Source organism: Chanos chanos, chromosome 4 (genome assembly GCF_902362185.1).
Source record: "Chanos chanos chromosome 4, fChaCha1.1, whole genome shotgun sequence".
Lineage (NCBI taxonomy): Eukaryota > Metazoa > Chordata > Actinopteri > Gonorynchiformes > Chanidae > Chanos > Chanos chanos.
Genome location: NC_044498.1, coordinates 50,574,500 through 50,594,558, shown reverse-complemented (window position 1 = coordinate 50,594,558; position 20,059 = coordinate 50,574,500). Strand labels below are relative to the sequence as shown.

The window sequence follows — 20,059 nt, the reverse complement described above, 5'->3', positions numbered from 1 at the left end:
TAAACAGTGTTCACTGTTCATTGTGGTACACTAACACGCTGAAAAGAGATATTGGCCTAACTGTGTAACATAGAGCTGTTGGAGAGCATCCCACTTTAAATGACACCAGAGTCAGGCCTGTGTTTATGGACAGTTTATCTACTGGGAGCACTTCTGCAGAGCTGTGTCAGTGTGCCATTCAAAATGCATTTAGCCACTTCAAAACCTCATTGAAGTGGCCTGTATTAAACATGACAGACCTGCCCTACCAATCACAAGCACTTTACACACACACAACACTCCTACTATAGAACAGCATCACACAGCAGCTAAAAACTGAGCAGACAAAGGCAGGAATTACAACACATGGACATTCAGCGTGGGAACGTCATACCTGTTCACAAACTACCGAGGACATAATGTGTGATTATCGAATGTTTAGTTTATTTGGACTTGTTTTCAATTTGAGGTGTTTCGATCTTCTGCCCTGTGAGGAACTGCCAGATGCCGCCCCTGTAGTTCTCGTTACCCAGGGCGTAAACAAACACGTTGAAGGTGGGAGAAGTCTTGGCCAGAATGGGAGCCATCTACAAAAAAAAGATGAAAAAAACAGGAACACGTTTAGGATAAACAAACAGTATAGCTCTTCTTTCACATTAAGTCTAGTAATCATCTCAAGTCTCATCTCAATCTCATTCAGGCTCTTACACCTGTGTCAAAGCTGTGAGCATTTACCAGACCCGCGTCTGTGGAATGTGTTCACGTCAAGTCATGCACGGTGCAGTTTGATAAATGTACGCCAATACTGACTACGTGTAGACCAAAGTTATTCACATGAGGGGCTTACAAACGAATCACGATTCAAATAATCTACTTTCCTGCACATTCCTTTGCCAAAAAGAACGTATAAGCTGATTAAAACAATTGACATGTCAGCCGCTGGTCAATGTTTTGTTCAGCTGCACAGCTTTGATGGCAAACACTTGTCAAAGGTTCAGTTACCATTCTCAGTTTGGGAGAAACCAGGTTGGCGTTCTCCACGGCGGCATAGAAAGCCAGAATTCCATAGGGTCCCCAACAGAGCAGCATGGTCTTCAGTGGGGTGCTGCAGTTGAACTGCGTGTAGAGATTAAAAAAAATTTATAAATGAATGAATAAAAAACCCAAACAAACAAACAGACAAACAAAAAAAACCCCAAAGTGACGTTGGTCACAGGGCTCTAATTCATGTCTTTCATGTCACATGTTATGGATGTAGATCAAGTTAAGTCATACTACGGAGCTTACTTACAATGTCATAATGATCTCTAATAAACCAAAACATCGAACCTTCCACCAAAAATAAAATGTACTGCCATGTACTGCTGAAGGTAATGAGATTTGCCTGTAGAACCGCATGAAAGGATGGAAATCGCATTCCTGCAAGCTCATAAAAGAATTTTAAGCACCACTCATCCATTCTTTTTTTAATTTCCTGCTTAAAACGTTTACTGCATCACCAACCACAATAAAACGATAGTTCATCTACTACAACCAGCCTATTAAACTGGTCTAATAGCTCTTCACAGTGAATGGGGTTCACGTGAGCAGTGACGCTGGCAGAGGGCAGGGAGGTTGCGGTTGATCACTGGGCAGAGGTACTGGGGTGTGTGTGCGTGTGTCTGTGCCTCTGTGTGTGTGTGTGTGTGTGTGACTCTGTGCTGTGTTTTGACGGTTATGTAATAGCTCTGCTCCAGAGAAGAGCCCAGTGTTTCTGCGGTTTAGATGTTGTTGTGCTCCAAGGCACAAGGTCTCTCGGCCCTGCCCACCAACCGTGAATAATGAGGCTTATGCAACCTCCAGAGGAGGAAATCCACATTGGCCATGTGTTGATGCCCACTGTCTGGACACGCTAAACTGACGCTGCTGCTGCCGGGGGCTGAGAGCTGCTCACCTTGGCCTGGCCTGTTTTCTTGAACTTCTTGTCGATGGCCTGGTAGGAGGACAGCACCACAAACACCTGGATGGCCATGTTGAAGATGGACATAGGGATCAAGTAGGACACGTAGTTCCTGCGACGAACGGTGAAAAACACGTAACGTTATTTGTCAAATGATGTAGAGTGTGTAATACATCAAAAAAGAAAAGAAAACACCCCCCCCAAAACAAATGGCAAAAAAAAAGAAGAAAAAAAATAGAACAGAAAACAAACAGCCCACACGGCTGTCTGGGTCCTTATTATGTGTGTGGCTTTATATTTGTACTGCATGACTCAGTGTTGTATCTGTGTGTGTGTGTGTGTAGTCCCACTGAATTGAAGAGAGTGGTTGTAAATACTTCAGTAAGCTCAGACACACACACACACACACACACACACACTGATGGTCACATGATTAAGCCACCGGGTCCGTAATCCGGGGCTCAGACAAGCACGCTGGCTGAGGCGAGTGCTCTGACTTGCCTGTCGCCCTTGCTGTAGTCCAGAGTGCAGCAGGTCCTCAGAGGTTCGTAGTCATACTCTCCCCAGCCAATCAGAGGCATTGCTGACCAGAAGGCAGTGAACAGCCAGATGAAGATCACCAAGGTGATGGCCGTGCTCCACTGCAGCTTCGTTCCTTCACGTGACACAGAAGACAGATTGTGTCTACAGGTGTTTTTAAACAACAAAGGACTATACTGGAAAGCAGCATGTCTTCGCTCCCTATGTTTAACCTCCTTTAGATCTGGATGGGCGGTGGATTGTTTATAAATACACTACTCCATAATTTCTTCACAATAATTACAAACAATATCAAATCACAAGAGCCTTTTTTTTGTTGTTGAAAAGTCAGCTCGGCTGAGTCCGATATTTTACATTCGAGGGATGAATACAACTTGACCCAGACGACTGTCGTGACTGACAGCATCTGAACTGAACCCGATTAAGTGTAATAGCCATTCATAGAGACCCTTTAGTATAAGAGGTGTGACAGGGTGGTCCCTTTTGGTTCTGGGTGGGCCAAAGATAATCTCTTTCAAAGATAATCTCATACAGCTGACGGTTTGTGAGAGGGAGAGATAGGTTTTACTGAAAGCCTGTCCCTGGTCTGGTCACTTACTGGTGCAGTACTGGTGATATCTGTCCCAGGCTATGGCGGCAATGAAGTGGATACTGGCCAAAGCAGTCACGAAGCCCTGGAAACCATGGGTCTGGCACCCATCTGATCCATAAGGCCAGTATCTGAAACATCAATTTACACAACATATGAGGGTTAATGTATCTCTCATACCCTCAACATACTCAGCATCTTCTATCCTTCCTCTATCTAATTTCACACATAACAGCTTAAGAGATAGATAAGCATCAATATGGTGTGAAATCATTGACCCTTTATAGACCTTTACATCCTTTTCACTCTTGTAAAAAGTAAACTGGTGAACTTAAGAGCTGCAGCCTACAACAGCCTACAAACAGAATACAGGCAGTGATTCTCTCGGCAGGAGTATTAACCCCTCCCCCCTGTGGCATCCACTGCAGACTGTTTCTAAACAGTGCGTCCAGATTTCATAATGGAGAAGAGTGCTGAGTCCCCATCATTCTCCCTCACTGTGCCCTTTCAATCTATCTAACCTCTGACCTCAGGTTCCAAATGAGAAATTGGCAAAGTGTAATCCATTGTTGAAACAGTGTAGATAATTATAATAGACTGTCGTGGGTGCAAGATAAAAAAAAAAACACTATTCTTTATTCTTTGCGTGCTACTGATCATTGTATTCACAATAGGGTTATCCTGGCGTAACAATCCGGTATAACCCAGGTCCAAAGGATGCAAAGAAAAAGAAAAAAAAACCGGACGCTCACCTCAGAAAGCTTGAAAATGCGGCAACGGTGGCATTCATAGAAATTCCCATATCAGCCAAAGCCAAACTAAACACAAGGAAATTACTTGGGGTCCGTAATTCTCGTATTTTAAGGAAAGCAACAACCGTGACAGCATTCAGGAAAAATCCAAGGAGACCTTCGGGGGAAACATCAAACACAATACAAATATTCAGAGCGCGTTTCCATAAATAGACAAAAGCACCAGGTCTGCTTGCAAACGGACGGCACAGGACAGTTATGCAACATTGGACCACGTTTCATTTGTAAATAGCACAAAATCTACCAAACCGTTACTCCGTTTCATGTCACGTTGAAACGAGAACGGAATACATCACTCCCCGGAGTAAACTGCACTAGAAGCATCCTCATTCAAAGGGAGTAACCTACCTATCTAGCTCGATCGTGAGAATGACTGAATCTTTTAAAACGAATTCCATTATTAAGGAATCTCTTACCCTCCACGAGAAGACAAGACCCCAAGGAGAACACATCGAAGTCAGAGAATCCCTCCGGTAAAGGATAGGAAGTAACCATTTTGAAAGCGATTTTGACACAAAACTGTGCAGAAATCACAGACCACTCTTCCCAGTGCGCTCGTTCTTGATGTGCCCTAGTGTGATCAAACGAAGCCTTCTTTTAAAGGGCCATTTCACGTGAAAAAGCATGCACGTAATTATGTAAAGCTCTCGCTCTTCGCCCCAATCCGCAGAAGAATGTGTTAATGAACATAACAACACCAAGCATTGCCCCTTAATACGTATTTACACAATGCGACAGTAAAGCGCTCTTTGATTACACAACAAGTCTTTTGTATCCGAAGCTGACTACCGTTTCGCGAGAGCCTGCGAGGACATAGGACTGACTCTGCACTTGAGAATGAGTTTTTTTTTTCTTTTTGCTACCCGTCCGCTGTCCAACAGGTGCCCGAGCACTGACTTTGACATATACCATTCAGACTCATCTCGCAACTTAGTTCTGGCGTGAAGGCGCTGTATTATCAAAATGAAAGAACAATTTTACTTTTCACGTACACAGTTATGACAGAAAGTCGACCAGGCGTCATATGTGGGAAACGCGTGACATATAAATCATAGATTTGTCATGAATCTCTCTCTCTCTCTCTCTCATTTAGGCTTGATAGAGAGTATGAAGAGGAGACGCAGTGTAGAACACGGGTGATTGTAATCAGCGATACGGTGTTGCCTTCTGGTACCGTAATGTTACAGTAAACATAGGCAGACATGGAACATTTCAAAACGTGTGTGAAATGATTTGCTGTGCAGTGATACTGTTAACAGCCTTAATCTACGAATGACGTTGGTTCAGTTATTAAGTTTTAAAACAAAAATCAGGCGTAGGATTTTATTTTGGACCATGGAGCAAATCTGGAATACTGACCTAATTTTCCACAAATCACCAAGTATTTGGCACAGCAGAGCCACTGATGTCATAAATACCAACTTTACGAAGTTTTCCCCCTACAGTGCTTATTTGATAACAAAATAAAAATAGAACATGAAAGTTTATTGCTCATTATCAGGGCGTGTTTTAAATCAAGAGAAAATACGAATTCTTAATATTTTAATACACCGCAAAAAGACAGATCAACAAAAAATCTATACGGGACTCTAAGAAAACTATATGATCCACTGTTAAAAAGGAGCATTTAAAATTGCACAATCTGAACTGGAGGCTTTTCATTCCATCCAGAGGAGAAAACAAAGGCTCATATTGTTTGGAGAACTCTGCTTCTGCTACGAGATTATGAGATTGTGAGCGTTGAGAAATATCATATAGATGTATAAGAAAAGTGGAAAATCAGAGAGAAGTGCTTTATCAGCTGAATATCAGCCTTTTTATATTCTTAGCACTTGGGTATCGTTTTCATGATCTTGATTACGACCCCCCCCCCCCCATCTTGGCTGAATGGATGTGTTACTATGATACACTGCACTTTCTCTGAAGTGGACTAAGAAGTTATAACAAGTTTCATAGAGTTTAATGATTCAATTAGTCATGTATGTGCAGAACTTCTCTCTATACTGTTGCTCTTGGAATACATAGGAGACAGTCATTAGAACAGTGACAAGACTGAGGACATGAAGTTGTGTTAAAAGTAAGTCAGACGTTCTTTTGTCCTGAGATGACCTGCAATGCTTCTGTGAGTAATGAATGTGACATTTCATGTGTCGTCTACATAAAGAAGCAAAGCACCAGCAAGTATACCCCGAGTACCTAACAGTAATTACCAGCTGTAGTTCAGTTCAGCTCTTTCCACTGCATAATCATTTATTAAATGTTCCAAACCACCTGTTTTTCATTTAGAAGTTAAATGGAACTAATTTCATCTGGGGAAAACCCTTCCCTTTGTCAAGCACAGTAGCTCATGCAGTTTTTCATGTGCACTCATTCTTTATAGCACACTCGTAGTATATACATGAAATACGTTCCAAAAAAAAAAAAAAAAAAAAAAAAAAGAGGGCTTTGGGGTTTTATTTCTTTCTTTTTTTTTGCCACAGAAAATAAGATTAACTTCTACTCGCATTATAGGGACCCTCCATGTTTCTTCATCAACAAGTGCTTTAGTTTGTACATTCTGCAGGTTTCCACAATAAACCGGAACGTTCTATACAGTAAGTAGACTTTGTTGGTAATATGAGGGCTGACAGGTACAGAGAGCTTATTGGAGTGGAATACTGGGTCTTCACCATGTTCAGGCAAAGGCGTGTGCGGTAGACTTCAGTGCGGTCAAACAGAACAAAAACTAACAAACAAAAACCTTTACAGAATTACTGCATGTATGATTAAAGTTAAACCAGACACACGTGTCTGTAATGTTAGGGGATATAACAGTACACGGTAAGGAACGGCGTGACCTGAATAACTGAGGTGTAATTTTAGCTCTCAGCTCAAAGCTTTGTGAAGTCATCAACTTAGCCATTTTCAGCAAGTCATACTGAGCTGGCTTGTGTGTGATTCTGCAGCTTTTTTTTTTTTTTTTTTGAGACTTTGCTGGGAAAACAACAAAACTCTTAAACGAACACAAAGCATTAACAGCAGTCTTTATTTACATCTCATTACCCCTGTGATGTTCGGGCCACAGTTGAAATGGCTGAAGTGTAAACCTAGATTTGGTAAATAACGATGCCATGTGCCACCTGTATCAAATATCACTATTATCATTGGCACGGCTCTCTTTGTTCATGCAGATGGGTGGAGAGGAAAAATAACATCCTATTACCTTAGGGCTGTACTGCTCTCTGCTTTACTGGATGGTATTAACTGTATTACAAACAGTTCTTTTGTCTCTGGAAGTTATTTTCAGCTAAATGATTTAAGCTGAGTTTTTAATCAGTGAAAACATATGATACATTTGTCGGTCTTTAGCACTAAAGGGACACACACTAAAGAGTTTATTCTGGATACATTCGCCATGGCTCACTCTGTGTGTACATTTCTCTTATCACTCAGTTTGGACATGTACGTGACACAGGAAGCTAAACTGGTTGGCTTATGGCAGAGTGACATCCTTACTGCCTATCATAGCATCCAAGACCTGACAAATGATCCCGCCTAATCTTACCCTGAGTCTTTCCTCAGTCACACAGTTGTTTTTCTTCTATTTGATACATGACTGAAGCCTCATGATGACAACTATAAAATCTAAATATGTAAACCAGCAGCTTTTTTTCACATGGCAAATTATGTATTGTTGTTTTCATTCAAAAATCTTGTCTCATACTGGTACACACAATTCTTTATGCTAAACTCATTTTTGCAAAAGTCTGTACAAAATGTCTGTACAAATCACCAAATGGAGTGTTTTTAATTATGGCACTGGACATAGCAACAGCTGTTTTGTGCTCAATACATGTGTGGATCTGTCAACACCAAAACATAAACCACTCAAAAGGATAATATTTATATATAAAAAAAAAATTAGCATTGCCTCAATCAGTCAGTCAGTCAGTCAATCAATCAACCAGTCAATCTATCGACCGGTCAATCACTCAGTCAGTCTATCAGTGACAGATAGACTTTCTTGTAAAAATGATGTGGCATGTTTTATCTGTGGTTCTGCAATTGGTAAATTAATTAATGAAATATTTAATTCCTAGTTCTGCATCAACACCCAGCCCTTGCTTCAAGACTTCATACACTGAAGATGCATGTTGTTCTGAAGACAAAATGCTCTGATATTTTTTCCTACCATTCCAGAGTGACTGTGTGCAACGATGTGTTCATCAGCAGATAAGTGGTGCACACTGTTTTTTTTCTCTTTTGCTTACAAGCCAGCTGTTTAAGGTTTTGAGTGATTTAGTGTGTTTTGCAACAAAACTGCTTCGGTCTTCAGTGCCTGTGTTAACTTTTCTGTGTTTTGCTGATGTAAATATTATTTCAACACGAGCGCTGAAAAACTGTAGCCATGCCAATCGAGAAATGTTTGTTTTATTTTTGAAATACTATCTGGAATCCTTCTCTGTTGCAACAGATAATCAAAAGTCTGCAAAACATTGAAAACAACACTGTAAATCTTACTATTATAATTATCATATGAGCTCCAGATACATCATCGGGAGGAAAAAATCTTCAAGTGCAAATTCCCAGTGAAATCAGTGAAAGTTAGAATAATACTGCCACGTCTCCGGTTAAAGACTGACAGAAGACTAAAGTTTAAGAGTCAGTTCATAAAATATGACAATTCTGACCCTGTACTGCATGAATAACTGAGTGGGAGAAGATTGACGGAACTTTCGTACAATTAACTCAGAAATTCATCACACTATATTCAGCGGCCACCTTGTGGAGTAAGTTATGCATTGGAATCAACAGCTCAATTTAGGACACGGCTGAAATGCCCACAGCTTGTGGTGGGTGAAAAAAAAAAGAAGGAGAGAGAAAAAAAAAAGCAAACAGACAGCAGCCTGCATCATGACCAATTCGGAAGTATTTTCAACCACGTCAAGCCTATCGGATTCAATACGCATCCAAATGAAAATAACGCGTGTCTTTTCAGTAATCCTTGTCTATCCTTTTTATCTGAGGGACTCGTGGCAGTCAGATCACTATGGGACATCGAGGCAGAGAGACGATGCTATGTTGCTGATTTCTCGATAAATTGCGAGAGCAGGTATTCTCAATTACAAGTAGAATCCGTGGGGGTGTCGGTCGGAGAGCTGGGGGCAAAATGATGTTTGCCATTCTTTGGGGTGTCTTGCTGGCGCCGAGTGCGTTTCCTCTCGTGCGGAGCTCTTGTCCATCTCAGTGCAGCTGCTTTTATCATAATCTGAGTGATGGCTCTCGCGCGAGGTGAGTTGAACATTTACATATTGTAATTTTCCAAACAATTTAATGGGATTTTGGGAATAACTTATTCTCTTGTGAACATACAGATGCCCCATTTTTGGATAGTAATCAGTAGTTTTCACAGGAATAACATTTGAATTCTGTCATATTTACTAACTTTTAATTGATCGTATTTTAATGTTGTTCCAGTGCCGTACAGATTTGTAAAGCGTAACAACTTTGTACCATCTAGCTGTGATTTCTTGCCCATGAGCTATTTTCAGCTTATTATTTGACTCCTCTCGCTTCAAAAATAGCATGGTTCATTGCTGTTTTAAAGTGCTGAAGGAAAGAATTTTCTTCATATCGACAATATCGCAGGGTGTGTGCCATTTGTCATGACATCTGTCTTTCACGCTCATATTTTGTTACAGGAGCGTCATTTGTAATGACCCTGAAATCTCTGTGGTACCTGCGAGCTTCCCTGTCGACACCTCCAAACTGAGAATAGAGAAAACCGCGATCAAAAGGATCCCGAGCGAAGCTTTTAACTACCTCTCCAATCTGGAATTTCTGTGGATGTCTTTTAATGTTTTGTCCTCACTGAACGCCGACAGTTTCCGCGGCTTGTACAACTTGGAAGAGCTGCGACTGGATGGCAATGCACTTACTTCGTTTCCATGGGAATCGGTTGTGGACATGCCTAGTCTGAGACTGCTAGACCTGCACAACAACCAGCTCTCCTCTATCCCATCTGAGGCTACACTGTACATTAAAAACTTGACATATTTGGACCTATCCAGCAACAACCTTCTAACGATGCCGTCAGAGCTGCTTACTACATGGTTAGCGGTTAAACCTGTCCAAGGCACAGAGGGTTCAAAAATGATCCTTGGTAAATGTCTTTCCGAATAATCCATTTGTAACGCTTTAATGTTCGCATGACAATAGAAGCTGCAGCGTGTTAAATAATAATAATAATAATAATAATAATAATAATAATAATAACTATTATTATTATTATTATTATTATTATTATTATTATTATAATTATTACTATTAGTAGTAGTAGTATTATTAGTATTAGTATAATAAAGAATAATACCATGCATACTATAGTGTAATAAAAACTGACATTGCATTCAAAACTAAAAATGATTTAGCACAGTTGTGTCATAATTCATATTTGTTTAATGGACAAGAACATGAGCCATCAATAATTAAGCCATCAATAGCATCATAGGATTTAAAAATGCATTCTGGTCTTGTTCCCAAGGTCTGCATGACAACCCTTGGCTTTGTGACTGTCGGCTGTACGACCTGGTCCAGTTCCAGAAAGCTCCGTCTCTGTCGGTGGCCTTTATCGACACCAGGTTGAGGTGTGCTGAACCCGAGAGTCTGTCAGGAGTCTTGTTTAGCGACGCAGAGGTTAGGCGATGCCAGGGACCGAGAGTCCACACGGCCGTGGCCCGCGTCAGGAGCGCAGTGGGCAATAACGTGCTCCTGCGCTGCGGCACCATCGGGGTCCCTATCCCTGAGCTGGCCTGGAGAAGGGCAGATGGGAAACCGCTGAACGGGACAGGTGAGTCAGCACAACCCGCGGCCTGATAAGACGCATTAGCCTGATGCATGTACTAATGCACGATAATTACATAAAGAGCTAGCGTGGGGCGCATGCCGTCGCACCGAATGACACAACACTGGCTGCCTCACACGGTCCCACTTTAGTGAGAGTAAAACTGTGTAAACTAATTTGCACTGAATTTACACTGAATTTAGCACTGACGCCTTTACGACGCACTCAGCCCAGTCTTGACATTTGTTGATCAATCAGTTTGTTATTTTGTGTGTCCTCTCATTTCACAGTTCAGCAAGAGAATTCCAAGGAGGGAATCGTTTGGTCTATTCTGAGTGTTCCGGCGGTCTCCTTCCGCGACTCTGGGAAGTACATCTGTAAAGCCACAAATTATGCTGGAAGTGCAGAGGCGGTCATTTCTTTGATCATTACTGACTCTCCAAAGGCAGAGAATCAATCTACAAGCAGCGGCAGTAGCAGCAGTGAGAGCAGTAGCAGTAATACCAGCAGCAGCAGTAGCACTAGTGGTAATGATAAGAGCACTAGTGATGGTAGCAATGTAAAGAATGTTAAAGGGAAGAAGCCAAACCCCCTTGTTAAGGCAGCCTATCAGGAAAAACTGGTTGCCAGATATGTCACCCCTGCAACAACCCCTGCCACACCCCCTCTTGCACCACTGGCATACACTGGCCCCTACCCAGATTCTGTGGGGTACGGCACTGCAGACAGCGGAACAAACGCGCAAACGACCGACGGTCTTCTGGACCTGGAGAAAACCAATCTGAGCAACCTCGCGGCCAACACGTCCTCGCTGCAGCAAGACCCCGACAGGGTGGTTCGCTCGGTCAAAGTGATAGGGGACACGGACTACACCGTCTGCCTGAACTGGAGAGCCCCTAAAGCCAAGAACACCACGGCGTTCAGCGTCCTCTATGCCGTGTTTGGGGAGAGGGACATGCGGAGGATTAATGTCAGTCCTGGCAACAACAGGATCATCATTGAGGGCCTGGTTCCAAAAACCAAATACATTGCCTGTGTGTGCGTCAAGGGCCTGATCCCCAAAAAGGAGCAGTGTGTAATCTTCTCAACAGATGCGGCAGCTAGCGCTAATGGGACCCAAAAGCTCATTAATGTGGTTGTAATCACGGTGGCCTGCGTGATCGCCGTGCCCCTGACGGTGATCGTCTGCTGCGGGGCGCTTAAAAGAAAAATCCAGAAATTTCTGGGCAAAAACTCGAAAAACATTCAGGATTCATATGTCACGTTTGAGACTCTCTCCCCTGGCACCAAAGCCAAAGGCTTAGAGGGGGAGTATCTGACCAGACTGAACCCAGAGGAGTCCAACAGACTGCTTTCAGCCAGGTCCAGCTTGGACTCGGAGTCCACGGCTAAAATTGAGGGACAACCGAACGAATACTTCTGCTGACAATTCCCCTCAGCCACTGTCCCGCCACCTAGCCTCAGTTTCCATTCCCAGCCTCAGTACTTGAGTGCACATAGCCTGCACCAACAGTACCGCCTGGGAGGGCGCCCATAAAGGCGCCTAAGGATGCTCTACATTAGTAACGAGAGGCACAAGAGAAAGGGAGAAGCTCCACCCCCCCTTTATTCTTGTTGCTCTGTTGTTAATAAGAATATGGACTTGGTTTCAAGACTAAGCCATTCGGCTAGTGGTTCGGCGGTGGCTGAGCAATTATGGGAATACGCACAAAAATATACCTTATCCCCTACACAGACACTGCTCTGAAAGTATTGCACAAAGGGAAACTAAAGAAATGAATGAAAAACTCAAGTCAATGTCTATACATGTCCTGACATATTTTAATTATTATTTTGCTTTACTTTTATAAACAATATGTACATGAATTGTAAGTAAGTCTCTGAATTGTCCTTTGGTTGAACTCTTTAATTCCAACAAAGAGATTTAAACTGTACATATTTTGTCAACAGATTGAAAAATGATGCTGTATGATGAAAACTGTTAAGGTTTCCACAAATGTCTTTCTCATCGGTATTGAATATTATATTATATCTTCATGTTTTTAATGTGTGTGACTTGTCCCACTGATCTGTCCCTACGTCACATCCTTTATTTCCTCAACATTTCTGTGAAGTTTCACCACATGAAAATAAAAGATTTTATATTATAAGCATAGAGGTGTAACTCATGTTCTTTGTATGCTTTTCCAGGTCCAGGTTTGAGAATAGAACTCAGGTGTAAGTGAATTACAAAGGACCCAACCACAGGGGAAAGGATTCAGCCTGTAACTATAACAACCTATATTTATTTTTGTGACTTAGTTCGTTATATACTAATCAGTTCAACGGACCATGATTATACATGTATTATATATGTATAAAAGACACATCTTCTGCTTACTGCTGCAAATAGGCTACTGCTCGTGGTAAGACGAAAAGGAAAACACGCCTTTGTGGTAGTAGTGGGTTCTTGCCATAATATAGCAGTGGTAAAGGTGCCGGTAGTTGTACTGGTTGTAGTTATACTGACAGCAGACAACAGCTGGAAGCTGGAACAGAAATAGCAGTGAGACCACAAACCGTTTGTTTGTTGTGGTGTTTCCAACCCTAAGGTGTCATCCACTGCATTAGGAAGTACGTCAGGGATTACTGTTAATAGGCTTTCTTGAACTTCACCGGTATACATGTCTTGTTTAAAGTCTGTGCAGGTCGTGAATTTTAAGGGACAATGGATACCCTCTGTATCGCATTTTTCATAAGCTTACTGGTTGTGTTTGTGAGTCAGATTTTTTCACAGTGTTTGCCTGAGTGCACGTGCACGACCGACCGTTATGGGAGGTAAGCCGTACTTTTTTATTCGAGTAGCGTAGGCCTATATAATACTAGCCGTTATCAGTGGGCGAAGGTGCTGAACAGGGTTCCTGCTGTAGATCGGGGCCCAAACAGCAATTATCAAACTCACATACAACATTTTACATCATCGTACAACCCTCTGACGTCAATAGTTTCGGATTCAGTTTGTCAGATACTTCTCTTTGTCTTTCCAGGTCACTTCTGTGCATGGAGACTACGTTAAATGGGATCCAAGAAATGATCCCCGAAGAGTTTACAAAAATCCGCATAGAGAAATCACATTTTAGTGAAATACCCGGGGCTGCGTTTTCACGGAACAAAGCACTGGAAAATCTCTGGTTAAATTTCAACGACATCACCATCGTCAATATAAAGTTTTTAGAGGGTTTGACTAATCTGACGGAACTCAGACTACAGGGGAACAAACTCCGTTCAATACCATGGACAGCTTTCGAGGACACGCCTGCCCTAAAAGTCCTGGATCTGAAGCACAACCTCTTAGACGTTATACCTGAGTACGCGTTGAAATTCTTGCCAAATCTTACTTATTTAGACCTGTCGTTCAATCAGCTCACAGTGATATCTAAGGATGTTTTCTGGAACTGGCCTTTGTATCAAGCAGTCGTTCAAAACGAAGAGCGAGAGACATACAGACCAAATGTAGTTTTGGCGTTACATGAAAATCCTTGGATTTGTGACTGTCGCCTGAAAGGTTTCGTTGAATTCGTCACATCGTTAAGTCCTCCTGTCATCCTCATGAACTCGTATTTGTCATGTTCCGGCCCAAAGTTCAGAGAAGGCAAGTTTTTCCACGAAGTGGATTTGGAACCGTGCGCGAAACCCGTGGCTACTGCCCCTGTCACCAACGTCACCGCGGCGTCGGGTGAAAATATCACTCTTTCTTGCTTAGCTATGGCCAGACCCGAGCCTGCTGTCTGGTGGACATATGCTCTTAAGATACTAAGAGGATTCCATGGTAAGGTTCATGCAGAAAACATGCGTTTTCTTTATATTTAGCCTGATATGTTTTCCTGCAAATTAAGTGATTAACGTTGCTGTGTACATTGCAGTATCGTTCACAGAATGTGTCTAAGCTACGCATCAAAGTAAACACCATTAGGGTAAACCGTTAAGCCTAGTGCACGAATCTTGGCTTGGAACACGTGCCTTTAACTTTAATAGTCACTTGTTACACTGCCACTCATGGGACATGTACACTAGCATTACGCACAGTTGACTATGCACCACGATGAAGTCAGAACAGCTCTCAGTGTTAGCTACAAGGAAGCCGGACATTTTTTAAAAAAACTTGATGAACAGCTTAATATCCCACTTATGTTTTTGTTCTCGTTGTACACAGTACGATATATAATTGCAGTGTCTTAGTAGCATCTCCCCTAAACGTCAAATCCTTTATCAGTTTTCAAAATATTGTCCATTCTATGAATTATAATTGTAACAGCAGGAGGGTATTAAGTGTCCTTTGAAAAGCAAGCATACATTTCAGTGTCCTGATAGCCATTTGAAATGTCATATTTTGAACCCATGTCACCTGCAGCAATGATAACTCCACTTATTGACAATGAAAAGAGCTGTCATCACTTCACAAGGGAAGTTGACCCTTGTATGCACATGGCCCCACTTTCATTCTTGGTATTTACATTGTCAGTATGTTTTTTTTTGGGGGGGGGGTGTTATTTCTGTGGAACAATATTGACCAATGTATTCTGTGTTTTACATTTTAATAATCAGTAAGTGTATGAGTGTGTGACTGACTTGGTGAAAAATGGTACAATCCTTATTCTGTCTTAGAGCAGTGATAAAAGATGCTCCCTTGTTCTGTCTCCTGTAAGAAAAAAGTGTGAATACACATCACTCAAAACCCATTGCTAATAGATTTCCTAATAGGTCTTTTTAATAATCAGATCATCCGACCATCTTTCTGATAGATAGAGTCCTAATAAATCATGCCAGTATGCATTTTTTTAATACAAAAAAAAAGTGTTTTTGGGAAAGAAAAAGCAAAAAATCTGAAAAATTGTTTGATCGAGAAAGCATCTGATGTACTGACAAACATTGAGGTAGAATTATAATAAGCCCATATGCCAGAAGCGGTGAACCTCCCCTCGAAATGCCATGTGTCGGAATATTAATAACTCTGTTTTGACTGATATCCTCAGAGACTCAGATCCACGTGGATGAGGACACAATCAAGTCTCAGCTCATCATTCCATCTATTCATCTGGCCGACCGTGGGGTCTACACCTGCACTGCCAACAACTTCATCGGCAACACCTCCGTCAGCGTTCTCGTGGACGTCAAAGCTCCGAATGAGGGGATGCCTCTCTCTCCAGCCTTCCCTCCAGCGGCCGCCGACGAAAACGTCTACATCGACATCCGGATCGCCAAGCAGACCATCTACGGCATCTCAATCGACTGGTACGCCGCGCTTGAGAAACCGGCCGAGACCTGGTTCACCGTCCACTTCGGACCGTACGACGCGGCTAAGAAGGAGCTGATCTACATCGGCCCGGGAATCAACACCTACTCGGTCACGGACCTCAGGCCGGCCACGAAGTACGAAATCTGCGTGACGCTGAAGAATCAAGCGCCCAGAAGCGGGCAGTGCATCATCTTTGTGACTGGCAGCGCCATCAGCGAGAGGGAGCAGAGGGAAAAGCTCGTTCACATCGTCGTCATCGTGTGCGCCATGGTGTTGGCCGTGCCGGCTGGCATGTACGCCTGCACCACCGACATGAAGTTTAACTGCTTCGACCGCTGCTCGGAGATGTGGAAGAACCGGAGGCGGTCGCAGCACTTAAGCAGGCCCGACGAAAGACAGGGCACGTTCGACAGTCTCCAGGCGGCCAGTGACGAGGGCCTTTGCAAAGAGTCCAGCGAGGACCGTAAAGCCAGAAGGCGATCGGATGACAGAGTTCAAAAGGCCAAAGCTGACCGCAAGCCTAGAGCTGAACTCTACTGACCGTCATCTCTCTAAGATGATTAATACTCAAGGGAGAGCCCAGGCGGTTTTCAGTTTTAATTACACTGTGAAAATCATCCTCCTTGAACGTTCAAAAGCTGTGAAGTTGATCCACCAGCAAAGAGCAAATCCATTAATTAATACGTACGCTGCTGGAAAAGATGAGATTGCGTCTAGTCATAACATCTGACTGATGAATCATTTTTACTCTGGTAATTGTTCTTGAACACAAAAGACAGCAGAAACATATGGAAATAATGCTGCAGGCGATACATTGATGATTGGATGCAAGCGATCAGAAAGTCAATGCTGTTTTCCCCCTCATGTTCACATGTTACATAATGTTGAGCCATCCAAATGATCTTCAATATCTATATTGTGTTTTATGGAAACATCTGTGGGGAGGGGAAAGAAAAAAACAGCACTGAGCTCAGTGTGCAGATGTATGGTGACGTGCTCATAGATTTAAAATTACTACCCGTTTTTCTGAAAAAGGGGGGAGGGGAGGTTTGATTTTATTGTGAATGAATTCGTGCGCGATGTTTTCTGGTCGAGACCCATTTGTTTGATTGTTAAATGCCTTGGCGTGTATGTCCCCATGTGTTTATTAAACTGGAATAGCCCGTCATTGTTTTATTATGCAATGGTTTTACTGTACAGTATGAGTGCTGTAGTCTAAAACCAAATTAAAATGCTGTACCATATACCTGTTCAAACCTCTTCAGAAGGGTAGAGGTCTGCATGACCCACACGATGTCAGTACTTTATACATCTTTTACTGTTTGATTGTTTTAATCTTTTCTCATTTACTGGCAAATTGGAATACATTATAAATGTATGGTGCTGGTAAGGCTGTTAATAGAACTACCACACCAGGAATTAAACAAATTAATGTTTCATCCGAAGTGAGTCTGTCATGGTCTTTCTTAATATTGTGTTCAACAAGGATATGTTGTTAAGTTCTTTGAAATGCTTGAAAACACTTTTCTAAAGCACAGCTAAAGCTATGCTTGGAATTTACCTATTCCGTTACCCCTGTCTGTTCGTTGCCTCTTTCCCTCACTGAGAAATAAAAACAATGTTTAAATTTACCAGTGTGCAGACTCTAGACTTGAAAAAAAGGTCTTTAACGCTGTGAACCCATGGATGAACCGACCAAAACGACATGTTTGGTCTCATTGATTTCCTTCACTGTTAAACAGGTTTGCTGGACAGGGTTAGGACAAGAAAGCTCTTTCTGCGAATGACATCACATTGGCCTAGTCATGGTGATATGACAATCTAAGGAGGTTTTCTGACCGGTAATGTGGCTATTTAGTTCATACAACTACTTGAAATTCAAGTAGTTAAATTATAACACAACGTAATAAAATAAATAATAATTTAAAAAAAAATGTGGTGCATTTTGGTGGTGGATTTGTGTCAATTCCGTATATGTTTGCTTTCTGAAATGCATTTCTGTTTGGCTTAGTGTTCTATTTTTCATTGCACAAAACTTAATCTAGCACTCTGCATCAGTTAAGCAGATGTGGGACGCTGGTTGTGTGTGTTTCGTTTTTTTTTTTTTCCCCACGAGCAGAGTGTGTGTGAGAGAAACGAACTGACCAGATGTGTGTTAGGGTTATCTGTAATGACCAACACTAGCAGATGGCGGACTGTCATTCAGATAGTTGTGTTATTGTTCATTTGATGCGATAGCTACACACCAGTGCTCACATAATCACATAATGTGGTCATCTCCACCACAAAAACCCCCTTAAGCTTTCAACAGATCTGGCTTTAACACTTTGTGTGTGCATCTGTCATTTTCTGTGGATGTACTCAGTTTGACGTGTTGTCAAAAATAATGGATTACTTTGTATTCCAATATACTGACGTGCTTAGAAACCTACCGTCACGTTGTCGAATGTCATGCGACATGACGACGGCCTAATGAGGTAATTTCCCTGACACGGAGTATTCGCACCGTTGCTTTGGGGCAGTTATGTCAATTATCGTCTCTGTATTAACACCAGTTGGTTTTGTCTAACAGATGCTGTCACTGGCCGATTTGACCTCAGTCACCACACTGTATTTTAAAAAGGAGAGGGGGGTATGTGGTTGTGTTGTGTGTTTGTCGTTATCTGTTATGTGAAGGTATTTCTGTGTTCTGGGCTGTTGACTTCTTTTAGAGCATAAATCCCACATAAACTTTGTGAGAGCATCTATGCATGGTCCCCTGAGGTCATGTATGATTTTATGTTAAAAAAAAAAAAAAAGTGTGTGACCTCAGCAAATGGTTTCCGAAGGGAACTTTGCAAAAGCCCTAAATGAATCTGCATGCATCTTTAGTTTGTTTGGCGTGCCTTTCTTTTATCCTGGTGCATCAATACACTTTGCAACTTTGTAATCCTCTCTAAAAAACCCCTGGTAATCCCACTCGCCCCCCCCCCTCCGCACACACATGCCATAATTCCATGCCCGTTTGTGCTTTTTTTTTCTCCACCTAATGCTGATTCCACAGTCTCTGTTCAGAATGGACTCGTAAGACATTGTTCTTGAGGGCTGGGGTGTTGGGCTTGTATGCAGGAGCAACTGAAAACAAAAAAGAAAGAATTTGCGGAGTAGCACTGGTTTCTGCTCATTCATAAACGGCTGAAATTGACAGTGAGTGTTGGCGACCTTTAGCAGTGTTTCTAAACTGTGCCTGGGGGGCTGTGCTAAAGCAAATACATATCCTAAAGCAGTCGCAGTGTCAGTCTGAATTTTTGTTCTGCACAGTACAGGCTAGCTGAAGTGATCTACTTGAACACTGCATTGGAATTAGTTCCCTGCAATATCTGATTAGTATGTATGGACATGTGCATACATATGTGTGTGTGTGTGTGTGTATGTGTGTGTGTGTGTGTGTGTGTGCTTATGTGTTCTGAATCAGTGCAAGAATATACACACAGACACACACACACACACACACACACACACATATACATACAGTGATGAGAAAACGAAGCACACCCTCCTTCATTTGCATGGTTTAATGTATCAGGTCTTTACCAGCTCCTAAAATGAGGTAAATGTAACCTCTAACCTCTGACATAAACCTGACCCAATGACAAACAACACAAAACAGATTCCACTATGTCATATATATAACACAATGTCATATGAATACGTAACATAAGCCACCATGCCGCAGCCATGTGGGAAACAGTGAGTACATCTCATGATTAACTACCTTGAAGAATAACCCTGAGTATCAATTACTCAGCACAGTTGCTTTTTGTATGAGTTTATCAGTCTCTCACATCATTAGAGAGGAATTTTAGCCCTCTCTTTTGCACAACACGGTTTAGTTCGCTGATGTTTGAGGGCATTTATTTATACACTGCTCTGTCAAAGTCCCGCCACAGCATCTGAGTACGGTTGAGGTCTGGATTTTGACGTGGCCATCCCAAAACCCCTGAATCTTTCCTTTTTTTAGCTGTTCAGCTGTAGATTTGCTGGTGTACTCGGGATCACAGTCCTGTTGCATAACCCTATTTCAACAAAGCTTCAGCTGTTAGTCTCACATTTGCCTCTGGAA

At 42.1% G+C, this 20,059-nt stretch overlaps 3 protein-coding genes across 3 annotated transcripts; 2 read left to right on the top strand and 1 right to left on the bottom strand.

Annotated features, from left to right (window-relative positions):
* Window positions 1–422: 422 nt before the first annotated feature.
* Window positions 423–4,354, bottom strand: rgra (retinal G protein coupled receptor a). Its single transcript, XM_030772821.1, has 7 exons — window positions 4,276–4,354; window positions 3,800–3,956; window positions 3,057–3,178; window positions 2,420–2,573; window positions 1,913–2,030; window positions 982–1,095; window positions 423–566 (listed from the first exon to the last, which is right to left on the bottom strand). Exons 1-7 carry the CDS (start codon window positions 4,352–4,354, stop codon window positions 423–425), a joined length of 888 nt encoding a protein of 295 aa, XP_030628681.1.
* A 4,654-nt stretch (window positions 4,355–9,008) lies between these two features.
* Window positions 9,009–12,108, top strand: lrit1a (leucine-rich repeat, immunoglobulin-like and transmembrane domains 1a). The gene is made up of 5 exons (XM_030772876.1): window positions 9,009–9,130; window positions 9,541–10,001; window positions 10,383–10,688; window positions 10,973–11,141; window positions 11,235–12,108. The coding sequence occupies exons 1-5, from the start codon at window positions 9,009–9,011 to the stop codon at window positions 12,106–12,108; spliced, it is 1,932 nt and encodes a 643-aa protein (XP_030628736.1).
* A 1,281-nt stretch (window positions 12,109–13,389) lies between these two features.
* lrit2 (leucine-rich repeat, immunoglobulin-like and transmembrane domains 2) lies at window positions 13,390–16,497 on the top strand. Its single transcript, XM_030772953.1, has 3 exons — window positions 13,390–13,499; window positions 13,709–14,490; window positions 15,695–16,497. The coding sequence occupies exons 1-3, from the start codon at window positions 13,390–13,392 to the stop codon at window positions 16,495–16,497; spliced, it is 1,695 nt and encodes a 564-aa protein (XP_030628813.1).
* Window positions 16,498–20,059: the final 3,562 nt, after the last annotated feature.

What these genes read in the sequence shown, in the direction of transcription:
- rgra (XM_030772821.1), bottom strand. Translation starts at nt 4,354, where the DNA reads ATGGTTACTTCCTATCCTTTACCGGAGGGATTCTCTGACTTCGATGTG. An exon ending in GCATTTTCAAGCTTTCTGAG is followed by an intron (nt 3,179 to 3,799) that starts GTGAGCGTCCGG and finishes TTGATGTTTCAG; the next exon opens with ATACTGGCCTTATGGATCAG. An exon ending in ATATCACCAGTACTGCACCA is followed by an intron (nt 2,574 to 3,056) that starts GTAAGTGACCAG and finishes TGTCACGTGAAG; the next exon opens with GAACGAAGCTGCAGTGGAGC.
- lrit1a (XM_030772876.1), top strand. Translation starts at nt 9,009, where the DNA reads ATGATGTTTGCCATTCTTTGGGGTGTCTTGCTGGCGCCGAGTGCGTTT. An exon ending in AGTGATGGCTCTCGCGCGAG is followed by an intron (nt 9,131 to 9,540) that starts GTGAGTTGAACA and finishes ATTTTGTTACAG; the next exon opens with GAGCGTCATTTGTAATGACC. An exon ending in GGGTTCAAAAATGATCCTTG is followed by an intron (nt 10,002 to 10,382) that starts GTAAATGTCTTT and finishes CTTGTTCCCAAG; the next exon opens with GTCTGCATGACAACCCTTGG.
- lrit2 (XM_030772953.1), top strand. Translation starts at nt 13,390, where the DNA reads ATGGATACCCTCTGTATCGCATTTTTCATAAGCTTACTGGTTGTGTTT. An exon ending in ACGACCGACCGTTATGGGAG is followed by an intron (nt 13,500 to 13,708) that starts GTAAGCCGTACT and finishes TTGTCTTTCCAG; the next exon opens with GTCACTTCTGTGCATGGAGA. An exon ending in GATACTAAGAGGATTCCATG is followed by an intron (nt 14,491 to 15,694) that starts GTAAGGTTCATG and finishes TGATATCCTCAG; the next exon opens with AGACTCAGATCCACGTGGAT.